Below are 20,771 nucleotides of genomic sequence, written 5' to 3'. Positions count from 1 at the left end.
TAACAGACATATTCATTAAAGCCCAGCATGCCGACGGTAGAGCAGCAAATCCCAGAAGTAAACACACCTGTGTTAGAACCAGCAGCCAGACCAAGAAGCGGGACACTAGCAGCACCCCAGGGCCTCCACTGCGTCTCTGCCCAGTCGCTACCCCACTTCCTCCACCTATCCTCGCCTGACTTCTAACACCGTGGACTCACGTTGCCTGTTCTTGAACTTCGCACAATCAGAATCACACTGACGTCATTCTTTTGCCTCCTTTCCATCAGCAGTTGCGACTGAGACAATACCCAGGCTGACATGTGTGTAGGAGCTGACTCATTTTCACTGGGGGTTGGTGTTCCGTGGTACGACTATACCACAACCTCTTTTTCCATTCTCCAGTTGAGGGAAATTGGGGTTTTCTGAAATAAGGCTACTCTCTGTGAACATTCTTGACCGTGTCTTTGGTAAACACATGTCCACGTTTCTATAGGGCAATGGAAATGCTAGGTCACAGGTTTATATACACAATTAACAGACCCTGTTGACCAGTCTTCTAGAGCTGTTGTGTGGATTTACATGCCCACATCTGTGTGAGAGTTCCAGCTGTATCACATTCTCACCAACACAACTACTGTCTACCTTTCACATTTTAGCCTCTCTGGTGGATGTGTAGTGATATTTTACTGTGGTTTTGTCGTGCATTTCCCTAATGACCGATAAAGTTGAGCATGTTTCATGCTTCTTGGCCATTTGGATATGTTCTTTTGTGAAGCCCCTATGTAAATGTCTTGCCCAGTTTTCTATTGTGTTGGTCCATCTTTTCTAATGGGCTTGTTTTTTTTATTCTGGATATGACTCCTCCTCTTTTATATGTATGGCAACGTCTCCTTCTCTTCTGCAGCTGGTCTTTTACTCTCTTAATGGTAAGATTTGATGGAAAGAAATTATTAGTTTTAATAGAGTCCAATTTGTAGATCTTTTCCATATGCTAGTACTTTCTGCACCTTGTTTAAAAAAAATCACTGCCCATCCCAAGGTCATTAATCTATCCTATTTTGTCACCTAGAATGATGCTGTCCAATAGAAAAATAGCGGGAGCCGAATATGTAATTTAAAGTTTTCTTGTAGTTGCATTTTAAAAAGAAAAAAAAGTGAAATTCATTTTAGTAATGTATTTTATTTAACCCAACACATCCAGAATATTATCATTTCAACATACAATCAATATAAATATTATTACTGAGACATTTTGAATTCTCTCTCTCTACAGTCAGGTTTTGAAATTTGCTATGCGTTTTGCACTTAGAACCTATCTCTAGTGGCTCAGCCATGTTTCAGGGACTCGGCAGGCCAGTGGCTGCCATAGTGGACAACACAGATCTAGAAATTATAGTTTTACCTGCCAGTTTTATTTTCCACATTGACATTAACATTCAGATATGTATATACCTTTTAAAATTTTATTTATTTGTTTATTTTAAAGAGAAAGTGTGTGTGAGTGCGTGTGCATGAATGAGAGAGGGGCAAAAGGGGGAGGAGGAGGGAAGGGGAGAAAATCTCAAGCAGACTCCCCAGTGAGCACTGAGCCCCATGCGGGCCTGGATTTCATCTCCCTTGAGATCATGACCTGAGCCCAAACCAAGAGTCAGATGCTTAACCAAATGAGCCACCCAGCACCTCAGTGTATATAAATTTTGAGGTTAGAATCAAGACTCAGGTGGCTTTTTTTTTCCATCTGTATATTCAAATAACTGTCCTTTCTGTATAGTATCAATGTTATCATAAATCAAAGGTCCAAACACATGGAGGCTTATTTCTAGAACCTCTAGTCCATTTCCTTGGTCAACCATGCTTTTGGCATTTAGCATTTTTTTTTTTAGTTCCCTAGTTAATTCTTACATTCAGCCAGTATTGAGAGCCAAGAGGTCACAAAATTTGTCCATAGCTATGACAAGAAATTTTATAGAGAGGAGCGGAATGGAATAGAAGAGAAAACATTGATATGTGCAGTATTGTTTCATGAAACTTTTATCTCCACTAGAGTGTGTGTGTGTGTGTTTCTAAATTGAGGTCTAAGGAGTATTTCTTACCATCAAATATTGTCCAAAAAACAGTTTAAAATCCACAACATAGTGTCATCTGTGGAGTAATTACTTGGGAAAATCAGCTTGCATATTATTTTATAGTCATCATCTAGAAATGCTCTGAAGTTTTACTCTCACACAACTGGTGATAGACCAGACCTCCACACAAAGCAGATCTCCATTTGAAACAAGTCAGGGAAAGCCAGTTACGGCTGGTGGAACAGGAGGAGCTCATTAGAAAGCCTGTGACTTTGACCCAAAGAGGAATATGATAATGAGTTCGTGATGTAAACATTGCAAATGAAAATTGCTAATCTGCACAATTTGAAATTTGTTCAGCATCAGCGGATTTTAGGTTTCTCAAGTTTTAATTGGATGTCAAACAAGAAAACAAAATTTGAGGGGAAGAAATTAAAGCCATTTTAGTTATTAAATGATGTTAAGTAACCTTTGTTATTGAAGAAAATCCTCTCAGTGTATTTGCTTGAATCTTGAAATGCTTATTTAATTTTCAGCCTACGTCAAGGTCAATCTAATCAACAACAATTTATTGACTCTCCACTAAAATATGTCTGGCAAAGGAATCAAAATGACAGAAATAGACTTTGTTCTTGCATACAAGAACTCTATGGAGAACAATGGATTGTGGCATATGATTTTCCCTTCTCTTAGAACATGGATATAGTAAATAAAAATGATTTGAAGCCCCTTAATGTAATATTTTCTCTCTCCAATCAACCTAAATTCATGCCTTAGCTGTGATTTTTATAGTTTTCCCATTGAGAGGGAAAGGAGAAATGTATTTGGTGGTCATTTTGCAATATATACAAATATTGAATGATTATGTTGTGTGCCTGAAACTCATATCATGTCCTCCATCCATTATATCTCAATTAAAAAAATTAAAAAGCTGGGGACCTGTTTTCATTTCTCCCTTCTCCAGTCCTAATGACGAAATGTCCCCTGTTTCAGAAGGCACAGCTACAAGATGGAAGGAGACAGAGCCATCTATGACAGGAAAAGAAATAAAGTTGGGTGCACACATACACAATATTATATGTATCTTTTGGTTTTGTTTTTATATTGTGCACCAGCACATGAAGTGTGTATGTGTGTGTGTGTGTGTGTGTGTGTGAGAGAGAGAGAGAGAGAGAGAGACTACATGGGGTATGTGTGTATCAATCCTAAACAGACAGATTTGGATACTTTCAATAAATATTTCCATTTCTTGCTTTCATAAAGATATAATTCAGAGATCAATAAAAAGGAAACTTTCCATGAAATCAAAACTTTCATAAACCAAACACCAACTATGTTAGGCCTCTGGTCTGCTCAGTTACTCTCCTTAAAAATGCAGCATGAACCCTCCCCACAGACTTTCCAGTGACCAGGTGGGGAAAAAAAAATTTTTTAAATAAAATAAAATAAAAAATAAAGAAATGATTATTAAAGCAAACCAAACCCCTTTAACTTTACATTTGAGGGGAATTTGGACACACAGTTTATGAAATTTTAAATTCTCATACTTAGGAAGGGTGACATTTGTTTCAAGGTCACCGAAGCCAAATTAGTGCGCTCAGACTTTAAGGTATAATAATAATGAAATTTGGGGATAACTCTTTTGAAAACACAATGATTGCTACAGTTTATTTACAATCAAACATCTGTCTACCATCACCAAAAGCCCTGTGGAGAATTTTGGCTGTTAAAATGTACAAGGTCAAAGATTCTTAATATCCCCCATTCACTTGCTATTTGAGGATTTTATACCTAAGCCCTAGTTTATTTTAATTAGGTTTTTAGCTTGGTTTATGTTCTCATCATTTAAAAAAAACCCTCCACAAGACGAAATTTTAAGGTAATATGTAGGATAGGACCCCTACAATGATGAGATTGATTGTTTCATAGGGCTTAGGAAAATAAGTCTCTTTACTTTACACAGACTTCTTTCATAGTGCTAATTGTCTGGTCCGTGTAGGGTGTCCCAAAGATGTCTTCAATCATTCTGGGCCCACCAAATAAATAAAACAACAAACCTGGGCCATGTAGGACCAATAAGGCTGGTGTTCTGGGTGTGCAGGTGTTTCTAAGAGAAGGGAGACCTGCATTTGATTCCAAAGGGAGCTCCCTTGTGTTCCTTTAATCTCTCTGCCATAATCTGCAGTTGATCAGGATTCAAAGTTAGGGACAGATCGCCAAAATACCATTCTTGATGCCAACTAGCCCATTTGATGAACTTGACTATAGGCCTTTGGCCAGTAAATAAGCCAATTGCTCTTGTCCAAATCCATTTTTATAAAGGTGTATTATCTCCAGTTCAATCTTTGGACTACATCCCTAAATTCACATTGGGGAGGCCTTGGAAAGGCCAAGGCTGTTGTACAGATGGCCTGGAGCCCAGGGTAAATGAATGGTTGCCACACTACTCTCTGTGTTTTATGAGACCTTGGAGCCAGACCCTCCCCCCATGCACAGCCTGCCGGTAGTGCCTTGGGGGCCTAAGAAAACTCCAGTGAACTCTGTGGGTGCGTGTGTGTGTGTGTGTCTGTGTGTGTGTGTGTGTGTGTGAAAGAACGCATAAAAACATCTCTTTCCTATAACTGTGCAATGATTCGTACAACAAATGACCCTTGCGAAAGAGGTATCTGTCGTCCTTGCCTTTTGCCTGATTTTACTATGCTCTGGGGGACTCCTAACACAGGACGCTCACTGCTCTGCTTCAGGGGGTGTGTCAAAGCCAGATCGGCTCCGCCATAGAGGACCTAAATAATCACAAGCTGATTCCCAAAGGAAGTCAGTGACACTATGCGAGACTAAACCAGCACCCATCAGCCCCCGTGAGGGCAGAGTCTTGTCTCCCTCGATCACTGCTGTTACACCCTGAGTCCAGAAGAGGATCTAGTTCACCGGAGGCATCAGCAAATAACTGGAGAAATGAACACTATACATATCGAAAGCCTACCATTTGTCAATCATGCAAAAGTCTCTTTCTGTTGCTTCTAACAAATGGCCCTGTGGGATGGATATTCGAATAATTAGCTTATAAATAAGGAAACTGAGGTTTGAAGAATTTCACTGACTCGCTGAGGTTACACAAACAGTAAGCAGAAAGCAGGGATTCAAATTTAGATCTGTCTTCCTTTCTAGCCCATGTTCTGTCCACCACACCATGCCTTCACCCCAGGAGAAGCAAATTATAGACTGACCCTCAGTGTTTTGCTCTAAGATACTGAGTTAGCGTATTTACATATTATGGGTTCGGGACCCCCTCCACATGACAAGGACTCTGAAGGGCTGAGAGAACAGAAGAGGAATAGGGAGGGCTCCAATCTCGCATTTCTGTGTGCGAAAGGCTACAGAATTTGGGTTTCCTCACTTCCCTGCTCTGCCACTGTACCTCTCACCAAACCCAAAGGTCCTCATCCGAGAGCTGTACAACATGAGTTCTCTCTCACTGAATTAACTGGGAAATGCATTTATGTACAGCAAGGACTCCATAAGTGGAGATTATTACTAACCCAGAATTATGTAGATTATTACCAACCCAGAATTATCTTCAAACTCAGGCCAATTAATTCGATTGTTTTTAGAAACGGCAGAAATATTTTTAGAGGGAAGACTACACAAGTATTACCTGTTTTCCCCTTAAAGAATTTACCCCTTTGTCCAGCAAATTCTACTGATGAAATTTGAAGTGGCAACCCCTTTAAAAAAAAAAAAAAAAGGCTTGTAGGGGAAGAGGTATGAAGGTGCTGTTTAAAGTCAGAACCCTCGCTCGTGGTACAGAAGGCACTGGAATAGTACGGATTAATGAATCCATGAATATGCATCCTCTGGTGAGTCCCCCAAGTTTCTTTCCCTCGCCCCGTGTGTAAGGCTTTCTAGCAAATAAACTTGCCTGAAGGAACATCCTGGCTAAACAGGTACGCCGGTTAGAAAAAAAAGAAAACTCTTATGTTTCTCTCCCTGAGGCCGAAGCTGTAGAACTAATCAGCTAATGTCTTCTGGACACAGCATGGAGACTGTCTCGCTCAAGATCGAGCCAGCTTAGGAGAGTCTGCCGCTGTGAGGCGAGCAAGTCCTGCCTTGTTCCACATTTAAGACATTCTGACGTGGTCGGAAATGGCCTTGGCCATGCCACCCGGAGATCTGCGGTCACTCTCTTCATTTCTCCTTCCTCATAAACCGGGCTGTGCCGACGGAGGGCTCAGCCTCCTATGATGCCACAGGCTGAACAATCCTGCCTAGTCCTACAATGAAGCTGTCTCAACTCGCCACAGAGCAAGTGCTACAAGTCAGAGGAGAAGTCTGGCCCCAGCATTTGCTCCACGACTAAACGCTTCTGAAGTCAAACTCATCAGGCGATGGGCTTCAAATCTCTCTTTCGTGTACCTCTCCCTGAAGAGCAGACCAAAAATGAGCATTTTGAACATCTCTCTCTCTCTCTCTCTCTCTCTCTCAGACACACACACAGCCAAGGCCAACGTGGTCTGAGCATTCTCAAATGGTAACAACATCAGTGAAATGGTGCCTACCTTCCAGAAACTTCAGTCCACAAAAGATGCCCCTTGCCTGTGAAGAGCAGTCAGAGCCAGATTTCCAGCGTTCCAGTCAGCCTCGTTCTCGTCAGAGAGCAACACACCTCATCTCTGCGTAAGCTCTGAAATTCTTTCAGAGAGACCCACCCTCTAAAGTTGCACGTCTAGATTTCTGACTGAGGGCGATGGGTGACGTGAGGCAAAGCTACTGGATGGCACCTTCTGGTTCTTCCTGATGGGATGTTGCTTCCTGTTTCACCACTTGGGAGAGGAGAAAACTGGAGTTCAGTCAGACGCGGGATTACAAATGCATGAGTTGCCTCACCTTGTTGGTTCTGGTGTACACGGCCATTAGCCAACTACCGAACAAGATGGTCTCTGCTCTTTGTCCTCCAAGGAAGGGGTTTAGGCGGCGGAGAGAAACCCGAAACACTGTTGACAAGCCCACACTATCACCTGAGCGGGTCTGACAGCCATGGCACTCTCTAGAAGCCTGTGAGTACTGGGGGGCTCTGTGCTAATGAAATCACCACCACAACCACCACCAGCACGCCCTGAAAACGCATCGACCGAGGAGCGTCAGGCCCGGGAAAGGCGACCTCTTTGCCTGGCTCCTGGCAACTCGGGGAATAAATTCCCTTCTTTTGAACCACACCATGCCCTCAAACTGAAAGTCTGGCCCCCTTTTCCTTTCAGAACAGAGGTAATTCTCTTTGTTTTTGCTTCTGTCAGCCTCTGAGAACAGTCGTCACAGACAATGAAAGACAAACCTGTTAGTAGCAGGATACCAACAGTTGTCCGCCTCTCTGCCTCAAGCACTTCAGTTTCAAAGGCAAGGTTGCCTACAGTGTTTATTTGAGAAGGGAGACCTTTGGGGGCCGTTTCCACTTTCTCTTGCCTGCAGATGAAACCACTCCGGGTGTGGATTATTTAAAGGTGCCTTGACGAGCAAGGAAGCTTCGGCAAGTTGGTTCTTGTACCCCTGGGAGCCAAAGCTCACCTCCCAGGCGGTTCAGCAGCGCCGCCCACTCCGAAGGCCCTGATTCAAGGCCCTTCCCATCAGCCGACCTCAGCTGCTGAGAGACGTCTCCCTTCTCCTGTCAGCTAATCGATGACAGCAAATTAAAAATTGACTAGAGGCAGAGAGGGGGAAAGGCCAGTGTCAGACTCCACAGGTTCTCAAGTTTCACTAAGTGAATTCAGTTCGAAGAAGCAGGATTGGTCAAGGCCCATTCACTAGATGCTTGGGTACTTTCCTCCTGGCCTGTTTTTCTCTTCCCAGACTTTCTTTTCACCATGAAGGGGTTCTGAAATTTTAAAGCCCCTCTGGCAGGAGGGCTGAACTTCCAGCAGAGTGGTCCCTAAGTGGGGCAGGCTGTGGTTCAGATCCTGTTGCCAGGCGACTATGTACAGTTTCCTGGTCTTCCTCACCCCACACTGTGCCTTTCTTGCTCCATCCGCCCCCAGCTGCCACCCGACTTACCTTCCTAGTTAAAACTGTTTTTCTTTATCGTGTCTGTCTTCCCCGCTGGTAAAGCTCTACCAGTCACCTTTTCCTTATAAGAATCCTTAGCAAGGGAGACTGGTTCCTGGTTACAGTCTACCTAGCTCAATACCTCCTCCATGATCAAAAGAATCCCATTATCATTGCCGCACTGAGTCACTGTCAAGGTGTAGTCCCTTTTTCAGGGACAGAGGCAAAGATTAACCTGTTGCCCAATCTATACAACGGAGTGCAGTAGCTGGAGCGATTGAAGTGAGGAATTCTGATGCTTTGTGAGTTATGACCTGGGGGAGCTGTGTTGCTTACACATCAGTCCAGGGTACCTGCCCGTGACCCCTTTACGGAGGACAAATAAATACAAGTATGGTTCTTTCGAAGACTCCTACGGTCATGCCTTTTCCCTTTCCTCTCTCTCACTTGTGCCTCATGATAAATTGATCAGGTCACTGTTAACAGAGGGGAGAGCACCCTGGGAAGCATGACAGAGCAAGAGGCCTGTGTGGGTGTCACTTCTTCTAGGTAATACTTAACTGTCTCTTTTTATGAGAAAGGTTTAGAAGCGAGTTAAGGCATTAAGTCTGTTGTATGTTTTAGATCCTCATTAATAGAGATTAAGTTGTTCATTAAATATTAATGGTTCAATGCGGCTTTAAAAGTGAACATCACACCTCTGACAATTAAAAGTAGGCAGTTAAGCCTGATATTAGGGGAGCAGAAGGGGCGGCATGACAAAACCCATGGGATTTTATACACAAGAGCAAGCTTGTTACTAAATGTTACTTAAGTGGGTAAGCTTGGAAAACACTTACTGAGTCTTTTTTCCAAGAGTAAAACAGGAGAGGGGGAGAAGAGCAGTGAGGACCCTTGCAAACCCAGTCCAGATTCTGGAGGACCACTTAAGAACTTACAAGAGAAAAACAGGGCAAACAGGACACGGGAAAATGGCCCTGGGGCTGCAGCAGGAAGCTCGGAACTAGAAACTATGTCCAGAGCTCTGTTAGCCAGGAACAGAGGGTACTCGGGGTGTAGACACAGAGGAAAGGGGAAGTGGGACAACTTCTGATATTCTAAATGGCATGTTACGTTGCAAACCTCAGGCTAATATTCTAGAGAAGCAAATATAAGTTTGATGGAATTGACCTGCTTTTACCTCCAAGGAGCAAATCCCTTCCGAGAAATTTAGTGAATACACTTTGGGCCATATTGATCGTAACCTAATGAATCCGATTTGGGAGGCTTTTATGAACAAAACCTCTGTTTTCTGATAGTGCTTGGTCTTATCATTTTCACAGACTTTTCCAATAGACAGAAATGTCAAGTCAAAATGCTACCAAACTGCATATTACTTAAATAGGTGTGTGGAGAAACTCCTATGGGATCTAACAAAACAAACCAATGACTTCACACATGCCAGGAATCTGAAGACTACATCTTCTTGACATAAAAATCTCCCCCGATGATTTGCCTGAATCCCCACAATGGATGACAGATTTCAGACATATCTCAGAAATACTGCAGGCTTGGTTCCGGACTACCGTAATGAAATGAACATCTCAATCAAGCTAGGCAAGGAATTTTTTGGCTTCCCAGTGCGTATACAAGCTATCTTTAAACTATACTGTAGTACATTAAATGTACAATTGAATTATATCTAATAAAATGTGTATTTTAATTTTAAAATACCTTATTGCAAATAGGTTAACCATCATTGGAGCTTCTAGCGAGTCCTAATCCTTTTGCTCGTGGAGGGTCTTGCCTCCATGTTCATGGCTGCCCACTTATGAGGGTGGTGATCTCCGAAAATAAGACAGCTGTGAAGTCTGCTGCATCAATGGCCTCTTCCTTTCACAAACAATTTCTCTGTAGCACGTGATGCTGTTCGGTAGTGGTAGAACTTCTTTCGAAATTGGAGTCAATCCTCTCTCACCCTGCGGCTGCCTTATCAATGAAGTTTACGCCACATTCTAAATCCCTGGTTGTCTTCTCGGCAGTATTCATAGCATCTGCCCCAGGAGTAGATCCCATCTCCAGAAACCACTTTCTTTGTTCATCCCTAAGAAGCAACTCTTCATTCATTCATGTTTGGTCATGAGATGGCAGCTGCTCCATCCCATCTTTGGGCTCCACTTCTAATTCTCCTTCTCCTGCTGTTTCCACCACATCTGTAGTTACTGACTCTGCTGAGGTCTCAAACTCCTAGAAGTCATCCATGAGGGTGGGAATCAACTTGTTCCAAACTCCTGTTCACGTTGATACTTGGACCTCTTCCTGTGAGTCACAAGTGTTCTTTGTGCCCTATAGAATGATGAATCCTTTTTGCAAGGTTTTCAGTTTACTTTGCCTAGATCCAGCAGAGGGATCCCTACCTGGGGGAGTGAGAGCCTTATGAAATGTGTTTCTTAAATAATAAGACTTGAAAGTTGCAACACTCCTTGATCCATCGGCTAGAGGATGGATGTTGTGACAGCTGGCATGAAAACAGCGTTAACCTCACTGTCCACCTCCATCAGAGCTCTTGGGTGACCAGTTACATTGTCAACAAGCAGTAACATTTTGAAAGGAATCTCTCTTCCTGGGTGGTCAGTGTCAACAACGGGCTTAAAATACTTCGTAAACCCTGTGGTAAACAGCTATGCTGTCATCAATGAGTATTAGTTAAGGCTCTGATAACACTCCTTTCCCCTGTGTTTTAAGCTGTATGTACCTTCTGCTGCTGCTCTTCCTCCTTCCATGGTATTTTCATTCCTTCAACAATTACTTATTGAGCACCTCCTATGTGCCTGAAAATAGGGAAATCACAGTGAACAAGGCAGCGATGGTCCCTGCTTTCTAGCTACTTAGAGTCTCAAGCCATGGCTAAGGCTGGAAAGGCAAGCATGTTCCCTGAATGTCAACAGCCTCTTGTTCTCCCTCTGTGGGAGCCCGTCCACAGGTCCGCTGGACTACACAGCGCATGCTGGGGTCTAACACTTCGGAAGACACCAAAGGGAGTATGAGCAAAGTACCACACACCACGTTGATTATTAAGGGTTCTTCATGCCTTCTCCTGAGACCTCACATCAAGAAAAACCAGCCCCCCCCCCTTAACCACTTTTACATTGGGCTGGTTTTGAATTCAAAACTCAGATGTCCCATAAGTTGTTTCACTATTGGATGCTGTCTGAAAGGGTTCAATAAGATAGGATGATTTCCTTTCCTTTACACAACAGATGACTCATGATAGAGCTATACCTGTCAAATATTAGTTTCTCTTTAAAGAAACTGGGTACGGAAGTCAAGTATCACTAAAAGTGAATGATACATGTCACCGAATGCTTACATGAATAACGGATAATTTTCATTCATTCACACGTTTATGGAGCTCCTACCAGAGCGGTTTTGACACCAGTAAGTATGGTTACAATAAAAATAGTTTGCTTGATCATATTAAACTGTCTGCAAGGCCCATTTGCAAAATAGAACACCAGCCATTTATAATTAAGTTTCTGGGCTAAACTTTAAAGGATATTATTGTATGCAGGGAAATTAGTCACAACAACTCTCGTCCAAACTTTTTGTTTTTTACACTCTTAAAAATAAAAAACAACCAACCACCCATTCAACAAACAAATGCAAATACAAAATATGAAAATAAATTATTCTACTAAGCACTAAGGGCTTCAGGTGTTAGTTAAATTTAAAAAAAATAATATTTTTTCAAAGCTGAAAAGAAGACTGTCTGATTGTCAGTAATAATCAATACCACTTTGGCCTCAGATATGCTCTGTATCAAGGTCCTAAGTTTTTGGAGACAGTAACATAGCAACTAGAACCAAACAGAAAACTCTTGGGCAATGAAACTTCATTATTGGGTTTCAGCAGGAACAACATAAAGCAAAGATCCTCATATGTGTAACAGAAGTACATATAAATCATCATAATTTCATAGTAACAGTGATGGTTTGTGGCTCCCATAATTGGTGACACCCAGAGGGACTGATCCCATATATTGAAGCAATCCTGCCATTCCATTCCTTACATATCCGCAATGATGTATACTGATGATCAGATACCCAGATACATGTCATGCTAATATCACGCAAATATAAAAACAGACCCCATTAGGACAGAAATACCATCTGACTCTTGTAGAGTTCCAACCACTGTTAATAAGATAGGTTTTTACTCTTGTAAGGGTATTTTCTGTATCCGTAACATATGTATCCTTGTCTAAACCAGTAGCTCAATTTTTAAAATGTAATCCACAATACATACCTTTTATAACATGACCTAATACAAATATACCTCAAATATATATGACTGAAACCAAAGTTTCACAAAACAATACTTAGTATTACTTGTGATGTATTCTATTGTCTACTCTGGTCTAATCTTGACTCTAAAAAATGCCGGTCTGGGGGAACCTGGGTGGCTCAGTGGGTTAAAGCCTCTGCCTTCAGCTCAGGTCATGATCCCAGGGTCCTGGGATCGAGCCTCACATCAAGCTCTCTGCTCAGCAGGGAGCCTGCTTCCTCCTCTCTCTCTCTCTCTGTGTCTGCATCTGCCTACTTGTGATCTCTGTCTGTCAAATAAATAAATAACATCTTAAAAATAAAAATAAAAATAAAAAATGCCGGTCTGGACCTACTAAATTGGCTTACGATCCATTAAGGGATGTTGGAGCATAATTTATAGGGCTCAAAACTACCTCGTTGGATTGCTTTACCCTTTCCATAATTCAACATACTACTTAGACTTTTTTTCTTTCTAATTCCAGTTAATTTAAAGACATTTACTGATGAAATAAAAGAAAAATTGGGGAGAGCATCAAGTTTCAGAGGGTGATTTCAGACTCCAAACTATGACTACGTAGATGGGGGTCCAACTAATTACTGAATCTAAGCATATCCTGGGGACTTTGATAAATTTTCTTGAATTTTAGAGTAAGTAAAGGCATATTTTCATTATTTTTTTTAAGTAGGGATAATAACTTTTACCTGACAAAAACAAAGCCTATTCAAAAGGCATCCTGGCCAGAGGTACAAAGGCCATAGCTGCTTGTGGGATCAAGTCTAGACCCTCAAGTCCATTTCTGGTCAGTCTCTAGGGCTCCCTGCTGAGCCCCCTACCCCAGAGGACAGCAGTAATCTGGGTTAGATCTCTGTTCAGCTGGGTGGGGTTGATATCCAGGAAAGATGAAGCTAACTTAGCGATTCACAAAACCCCACAAAGGCAAAGGCAAAGGTGGGAAACAGCTTGGTACTCCAGCCCTGGGATATGCCTGACTTGGCAAGGCCCAGTACCTGTGAGTTGCAGCAAAGGGGAGGCAGCCCAGCCCAGGACAGGGCCTCGGCCTGTGTGGGGACAGGGATACAGCTTCAGTCTGGCTGGGGATATGGACCTGGGACAAGGCGTGGGCAGAGACAGGGACCGAGGAAACGGCCTCAGCTTTTGTGGGCACAGGGTCAGGGCCTCCGCCTACGCGGGGACAGGGACGCGGAACACAGCCTCGGCCTGCATGGGGACACGGCTTTGGCCTGTGCAGGGACAGGACACGGGCTCATGGACCTGGGACAAGGCCTAGGCGGAGCCAGGGAACCAGGGTCCGGCCTCAGCCTGTGTAGGGACAGGCACCCTGCTCGGCCTCTGCAGCCCCCGCTCAGGCACCCGCGAAGTCCGCCCAACCCGCATACACCCGGACCAGTAGGGCCTGGGAGCCTCATCCTTCCCCCGCACCTTTCTCCTCTGTTCAGAGGCCGAGACTCCTGGTGCGCCCAGCCTGGGCCAGGGGTCAGCACAGCGGTGCATCCTGGGAGGAGGACTCCTCCAGGCCTGGGGGCGTGGTGGGGGTGGGGGGCGGAGTGGGAGCTAGAGCGGGGGTGCGGGAGGGGAGCCCCAGCAGGCAGCCAGAATACTGCAGGGGATGACATCAGCATCGTGTGTGGGTGCCCGGTTCATGGCAGGTACTGTACCTGGGCTGCACTTCTCTTAATGGGCACTTGACCTTGTAACACAGACCTGTAACAGGGGCTGGATAACTTGCCGGAGCTGCCCAACTAGTACATAGCGCTGCTCGGATTCCAGCCTGAGTTTTTTGTTAATTCCAAATATGCTGCCCTTGTTACTGCCCTACACAACCTCTCCAGAGGGTAAATAACATTGTAACTGGTCTGTAGACTAAGCCCAGGTAGGCAGTGATCTCCTATTACAAGGTTGAATGAACAGCGGTAGATCAATAAATAGAATACAGGTAAAAAGGAGCCATGAAAAATCTCCAGGAAAAGAGGAAGAGCATTCTTTCTTTGAATATTTGGTTAAAATATAAATCTATGGAAATCATTTATAGAGGAGATAGTATAATGTAAGGAAAACAGGCTTTGAAACCAGACAGCCCTAGGTTCAAATTCTGCCTCTTCAATTTACTAACTTTGGGATATGTGACCTTAGGCTTTATAGTGTGATTTATAGCTTTTTAAAATGTTAATTTCCTCATGAGTAAAATGAGGATAATAATTCCTCCTTGCAGGGTGTCCTAAGGATTATATGATATAAAGTCTACAAAATGTTAGTATAAGATTTGGTAAAAATAAGTACTGAGGGGCACCTGGGTGGCTCAGTGGGTTAAAGCCTCTGCCTTTGGCTCAGGTCATGGTCCCAGGGTCCTGGGATCGAGCCCCTCATCGGGCTCTCTGCTCAGCGGGAAGCCTGCTTCCTCCTCTCTCTCTCTCTCTCTCTCTGCCTGCTTCTCCATGTACTTGAGATCGGTCTGTCAAATAAATAAATAAAATCTTAAAAAAAATACTGAGAAAATGATAGTTATTCTTGCTCGTTAAGTGCACAAAATGTTTTAGATTTTCTTAATAATGAGAACTTTAATTATTTAGCTTTATCAAGTCTTAAGTCTTAGTACATTTTCCATGAAACAAAAACAAAAAGGCATCAGGGAGAGCTCAGGATGAGATAAAATGGCAATCAAGGATTTAAGATATGGGCAGATATGGATGAAAGAGTTCAAGGAAGTGGGAAAATAATCACAGATTTAATACACGGTTTGGAGGTGATGAAGAGTTGAACTAACATTGGAGAAAATCAAATCAGGTATAAAGTAGTAAGGAGTTCAGACATTCCCCCAGAGTACACAGAATAACGAAGATCAAGGTGCTAAGAGAAGAAGGTAAGCGTGGGGATAAAAGCAGAAACTCCATCTACAAGTGATGACTTAAAGAACATCTGGGATGGTAAGTCAGACTCGTGTTCTAGGTAAGAGTACTCAAAAGGGAACCAGATCTAGAGAGAATATCAGGACATTTTTGCATTTCAAGGACAAGAAATTATTTGGGATGCACCATTTGAAAAATCACAGCTAACCTAAAAATAATCCATTGAGGAGGGTCTCACCTTTCTCCTTTAGAACAACCAAGAATAGAAAACAATGGACCACTAATTTCTACCCCTGAAACTAAGAATACAGTAAATGTTAATTAAGTAAATTGAATTGAAATAAAATATTGAAAAAAATAAATTCTTTGAAACTCAAAAATAATTTTTTAACAGCAACTTACTACATTTAACCATTCTATTTTTAAACAATTCTTATTAGTGAAGAATTCTTTTTTTTTTTTTAAGATTTTATTCATTTGAGAGAGAGAGATCACAAATAGGCAGAGAGGCAGGCAGAGAGAGAGAGGGGAAGCCGGCTCTCTGCTGAGCAGAGAGCCCGATGTGGGGCTCAATCCCAGGACGCTGAGACCATGACCTGAGCTGAAGGCAGAGGCTTAACCCACTGAGCCACCCAGGCGCCCCTAAGATTTTATTTGTCAGAGAGAGAGCGAGCGAGAGCGAGTACATGCAGACAGAGTGGCAGGTATTGAGACAGAGGGAGAAGCAGGCTCCCTGCTGAACAAGGAGCCCGATGTCGGACTTGATCCCAGGATGCTGGGATCATGACCTGAGCCGAAGGCAGCTGCTTAACCAACTGAGCCACCCAGGTGTCCCCCAAAATTTTTTTTAAAAATAAAAACAACACAAAAAGAGCAAAGCAGCAACAGTTTAAGAAAAGTTGCAACACAAAAACTATTCGCAGACAAGTTGTCATTTAGATCAACGAAAGGAATGGCAACCAAAAGACACATTCTGACATACAAGGTCTCAGAAAATACACCCATCTTCCCAGGAAGTTTGCTGAGAGGTATACCCAAGTCATCCTTCCTGGAAACTTTACTGGAGAGGAATCAAAATCAAGATTAGCTCATTGGACACACTGTGAATCAAGAGGAAAGAAGAGTTAAGACTAAGTGAGCAATATAATGATAGTGATAAATATAATAATGACAATAAAATGGAATGGTGAAAGCAAAGGTAAAATCCGGAGAAGATACATAATGTTAATTTATTGGGAATAGCGGTGTGGGTTATGGATTCAGATGACATTAGCAATGGCCAGAGAGCCAGAGGGGATGGGGAGATAAAAGTGAATGAAATGTTGCATAGGATCGAGTCTATACTTATGGTCTTGGCTTTGATGAATAGAAAAAGGAATTTGCTAGAAAGATATGGAAAGAATAGGAATTATCTAGAAAGATAATGATTTGCATAGTCTTAAAAATGTAGGTGTGTTTTCCAAATAACTACAAGATGTAAACACAAATTACTAACAAACCATATGCAACCCAAGAGAAAACAAAGGAAACGTCAAGAAAGCATAAACTAAAATGGCAAATATATAATTTATGACAAGAAAAATCATCAGAAATGTTTAAGCTATGTGTGTTATATTTCCACCAAGGGGACTAATTTTGATTATCAAAAAGGAAAAACTTTTCAATTACGTTTATATTATAAAATCTATTTATTTATTATCTGGTGCTTATATACTTGACTCTTGAAAAATGTGGGTGTTTGTGGCGCTGACATCTGTGCCATAGGAAAATCCATGTATAACTTTTAGCTACCCCCAAAACTTAACTACTAGTAGCCTACTGATACAATAAACAGCCAAGACATATTTTGTATGTTCTATGTATTCTCTGTATTCTTATAATAAAGTAGGGTTGAGAAAGGAAAAGGTTATTAAAAAAATTGTACAGCTGAGAAAATATTGTATTTATAAAAAACATCCAAATATAAGTAGACTTGACCTGAACATTTGAAAATCTGTATTGTTCAAGGGTCAACTGTACATGATCAGACCAAAGAAATCATTCCAAAAGGTTTACTTTAGAAGTCATATAAGAGAGGTGGGAACCTCAGACCCTGGTCTTGAATGGTTACAACGCACTTTTCTTTAGACACTACAGGGATTTTTCTCACTGGCTTGGTTCACAGCTCAAGTAGCAGAGTCAGGGTAGACAAGATAGACTGCGCAAGAGTTCGAGCATCATCTGTCCCACATACCACTATTCCATATGGCATGCCACTGTGTTTGTGAGTCCGGCCTCCCACAGTGGATTTGTCACCACTGACCTATAACAGTTGCAATGACACGTCTTCCCTGGAGATGGGCCTTTGCCATCCCTCCACAAGACTATTCAAGAACAAAATAAACAGTGCTATTAACTTACTTTTTGCAATGCTATTAAAAGAAATGCTGTTGATGGAATCACAATGGCTTCTTCTTTCTCCATGGCAATCTAGGAAGTGCAGAGTACTGTTCAAGATCCAATTCCAAATCTCTGTCTGAAGGTGTGCTGACTTTTTTTTTTTTTTTTTTTTTTGTCCATAAGGACCTTTGAGAGAGTTGGGCTATTTGTGATGACTCTCAAATGTGACTCTGATTCTGCTATTAGTTGGTAATAAAACTCGTGCATATGGTAGAAAAGCTGTTGCCAATTAATTTTATTTTCCAGTTACCACTTCCCTTTCCTTCCATGTAGTCATCAGATCATTTCCTTATTAATATCAAAAGTGACACACAATTAAAAGCGCAAATGCCATATTCAAGCAAAAGATTCCACATGACGTCAAAAATGATTTACTTGCCAACCATCTAGTGAGTAAGGGAAATATCTTTATTGTACAAAAAAAGAGCAAAATCAGAAGGAGTTCTGGAAGACAATTTACAAGAAAACTGACAGTCAAAATTCCAATTCTATTTTACATGAGAAAGCTGTAATACTCTTTTGTTTCATTTGCAGAAAGAAACAAACAAAAACACCCAGCAATTTAGTGATAGAAAATATAATTTTCTCTTGTTAGCAAATAAAAATAGTTTAGCTTCCGGGAAACCTGCCAGTCCTTATTACAATTTATTGAAGACCTTAAAAAAATAAAATAAAGGCATAGGCAATCTTAAATGTGCTTCCGGTGTGTTCATTTTATGGGACTCAAGGGAGAAATGTGCCCGACAAAAGGCCGGAAGCACTTAAAAAGCCCAAGTGTTGTCAGGATGCCACAGACAACCCCAAGCACCCATCCTAGAAGCTATCTTTATTGTAAACTTGTGTTTGAATCTCTGTGGCTTTCAGTGATTAGGTAGACTCTTGTCTTAAACCAGACTAAAAATACCTGAACCTTTCTCCCTGGGAAGGAAATCGTACCCTGCTCACGTACCACTTCTCAGCTCTTCTTAATAGCAAAGAAAACAAAGCAAAAGTTCCAAAAAGGAAAGAAGCAAACAATAACTGTCCATACAAAATACGTATTTTATTCAGTGCAAAGTAACTGTGCTAGAGTTGGGTCTAACTACTTGGTATATAGCTCAAGGTCAACGGGAAATTTCAAAAGGGATTGCTGTTTTCCCCAGAGCTTAAAAAATAACCTGGTGGGTTTTGTCATTAGGAGCAGATCCACGTCTAAAGGCTTTGATTGACATTTTTCAGCTCCATCATCTTTAGAATAATCAGATCAACTTAGAATTGGCTTGCTGGTCTGGGCTATGATAATAGAGTCAGGAAAGGCATTTTATCAACCACCGTTTTCAAATAGGCATTTTAATAGAGCAAGACAACTTTATACACTGTCCTAAATGACAAGACCAATTTCAGTTCAGTATTTAGGTCAAGTTTCTCAACACCTGGGCCGTCCAAGTCTGCTGAATACAGCCCGAGAAGAGGTGGTAGGAGTAGCAGCAGGTCAGACCAGAGGCTGAGGAGGTGCGTGGTGACTAGAACAGTACCTTTGGGGATGGTGTTCACATTGCTGTTGACTCAGGATGGTGTGCTTTCTATCACTTTTCTATCACTTCAAAGATGCCACCCCAAAATCCCACTATTCAGATGGTATAGAGAACACAAAGATGTTGACAACCACTGTCCTTGTGGTTTCCCCTCTCTCCTCTCCCATGCAGAGCTGGTCTCTCAGACTGCACCAACGACTAGCTACCTAGTGGTCAAAGCATCCGGTGGGTGGCTTCTTCTCAGAGATACTCAACTCCATATGAATTTTCTTTCTCAAAGCCCTACTTAATCCCTCAGTTTCCTTAGAGTATTTCTTGCTCTTCTGTCCTTGTCCTTTCACTTTCTTTCTTCTTCTATCAGGCCTTTTCTCCCTCCTCTGTCTAGTCTCAGGGTGATCATGCCTGAATTCTCTTCAGACCTCTCTGCAACTGCCTCCTGTGTTTGCTCGAGGACCGTCCTTCTTTCAACACAGGACTTCTGTCTGTCTGCTGGACATCAGCAATGTGCTGATGATGGAGCCTGAAATGACTCAGGAGGACCAAATTCATGTCCTTCCTCACAAGATTCTCTACTTCCTTATTTCCGTGAACAGCAGCAGCTTCAGCCGCACGAGTGAAAAAATGGGGCTTATCTCATTAGGGTTGATCCTCTCTACCATTTTGAAAATTTAGATTTTTTTTTTTCTTTTCAGTTATACATGCATACCTTGTTTCAAGATGCAAAGTCTTTTAGTTCTGGAAAATTTTCTTGAATTTCTTTAGTACTGTTTTCTTTCCATGGCCTCTTTTTTTTTTCTCTCTCTCTTTCTGGAACTTCCATTGTTCAGTTACTGAAACTCGGGCACCGGTCCTCAAATTTTCTTATAATTTCACTCTCCTGTTTGCCAATTTCTTTGTTGTGTTGCTGTACTTTCTAGATTTCCTCAACTTAGACTACATTTCTGTTGTTTTTCATTTCTGCTATATTATTCATTTATACAAGTTTATTATATTGTCTTTTACAATCGCTTATCTCTGAGGATATTCATAGATTAACTTCCTCCCCACTTAATCTGTCTAGTTTGTTTTGGCTTCTCTTCCATGTTTAGAGACTTTCCTCAAATGCTTGATGATCCTTGGCTGTTCACTCATACTTAAAAAAGTTGGGCGTTTAAATGCCCATCAGAAGGTCTATGCACATAGGTGCGGTTTGTGACGGCGGGCTTCAGGGTAGGGTGACTTGGTGGAGAAATTTCTTTGGGGAACCCTCCAATGTATCTTTAGATCTTTTCTTTGGGTTGGTCAGATTCCTTAGAAAAGTGACATGTAGTCACTTGGGGAAGAAGGCTGGGGACACCAGTGGTTCTCAACATTCAGTGTCTAAAAATTAATTCCATTTTCAGTGTGATAGGCCTGTCCTCAGATGTGCCTGGTGTTCCCCATTCCCAAGACCCTGTTTTACGTTCTTTGGGAAATAAGCCTCTCATGTACCAGAGTCAGACAGTGCACAAAGGTTTAACTACATGGAAATCAGGCAGAGGATCTAGAAGTAATTCTTGAGTAGGCTTTCAATCCACCATTCCTTGGTT

At 42.0% G+C, this 20,771-nt stretch overlaps 1 protein-coding gene across 5 annotated transcripts in view; it reads right to left on the bottom strand.

Moving 5' to 3' along the window:
- The window catches only part of CERS3 (ceramide synthase 3), a 111,373-nt gene extending 97,464 nt beyond the window's left edge, over nucleotides 1-13,909 (bottom strand). For 2 of the 5 annotated variants that reach the window (XM_032836004.1, XM_032836007.1), the window contains exon 1: nucleotides 6,605-7,061. Coding sequence is in view for 1 of the 5 variants with exons in the window: in XM_032836003.1 (XP_032691894.1) it covers nucleotides 13,827-13,898 (72 nt within the window). In the remaining 4 variants the exon portion in view is untranslated. Of the gene's footprint in view, nucleotides 1-6,604; nucleotides 7,062-7,377; nucleotides 7,624-13,826 lie in introns of those variants that run through there. The other 3 variants (XM_032836006.1, XM_032836005.1, XM_032836003.1) reach the window with 3 other exon arrangements.
- Nucleotides 13,910-20,771: the final 6,862 nt, after the last annotated feature.

Source organism: Lontra canadensis, unplaced genomic scaffold (genome assembly GCF_010015895.1).
Source record: "Lontra canadensis isolate GAN:19392208 unplaced genomic scaffold, GSC_riverotter_1.0 scaffold89, whole genome shotgun sequence".
In the NCBI taxonomy this organism is placed as follows: Eukaryota; Metazoa; Chordata; class Mammalia; order Carnivora; family Mustelidae; genus Lontra; species Lontra canadensis.
This window is presented reverse-complemented; position numbering and strand designations above follow the sequence as displayed.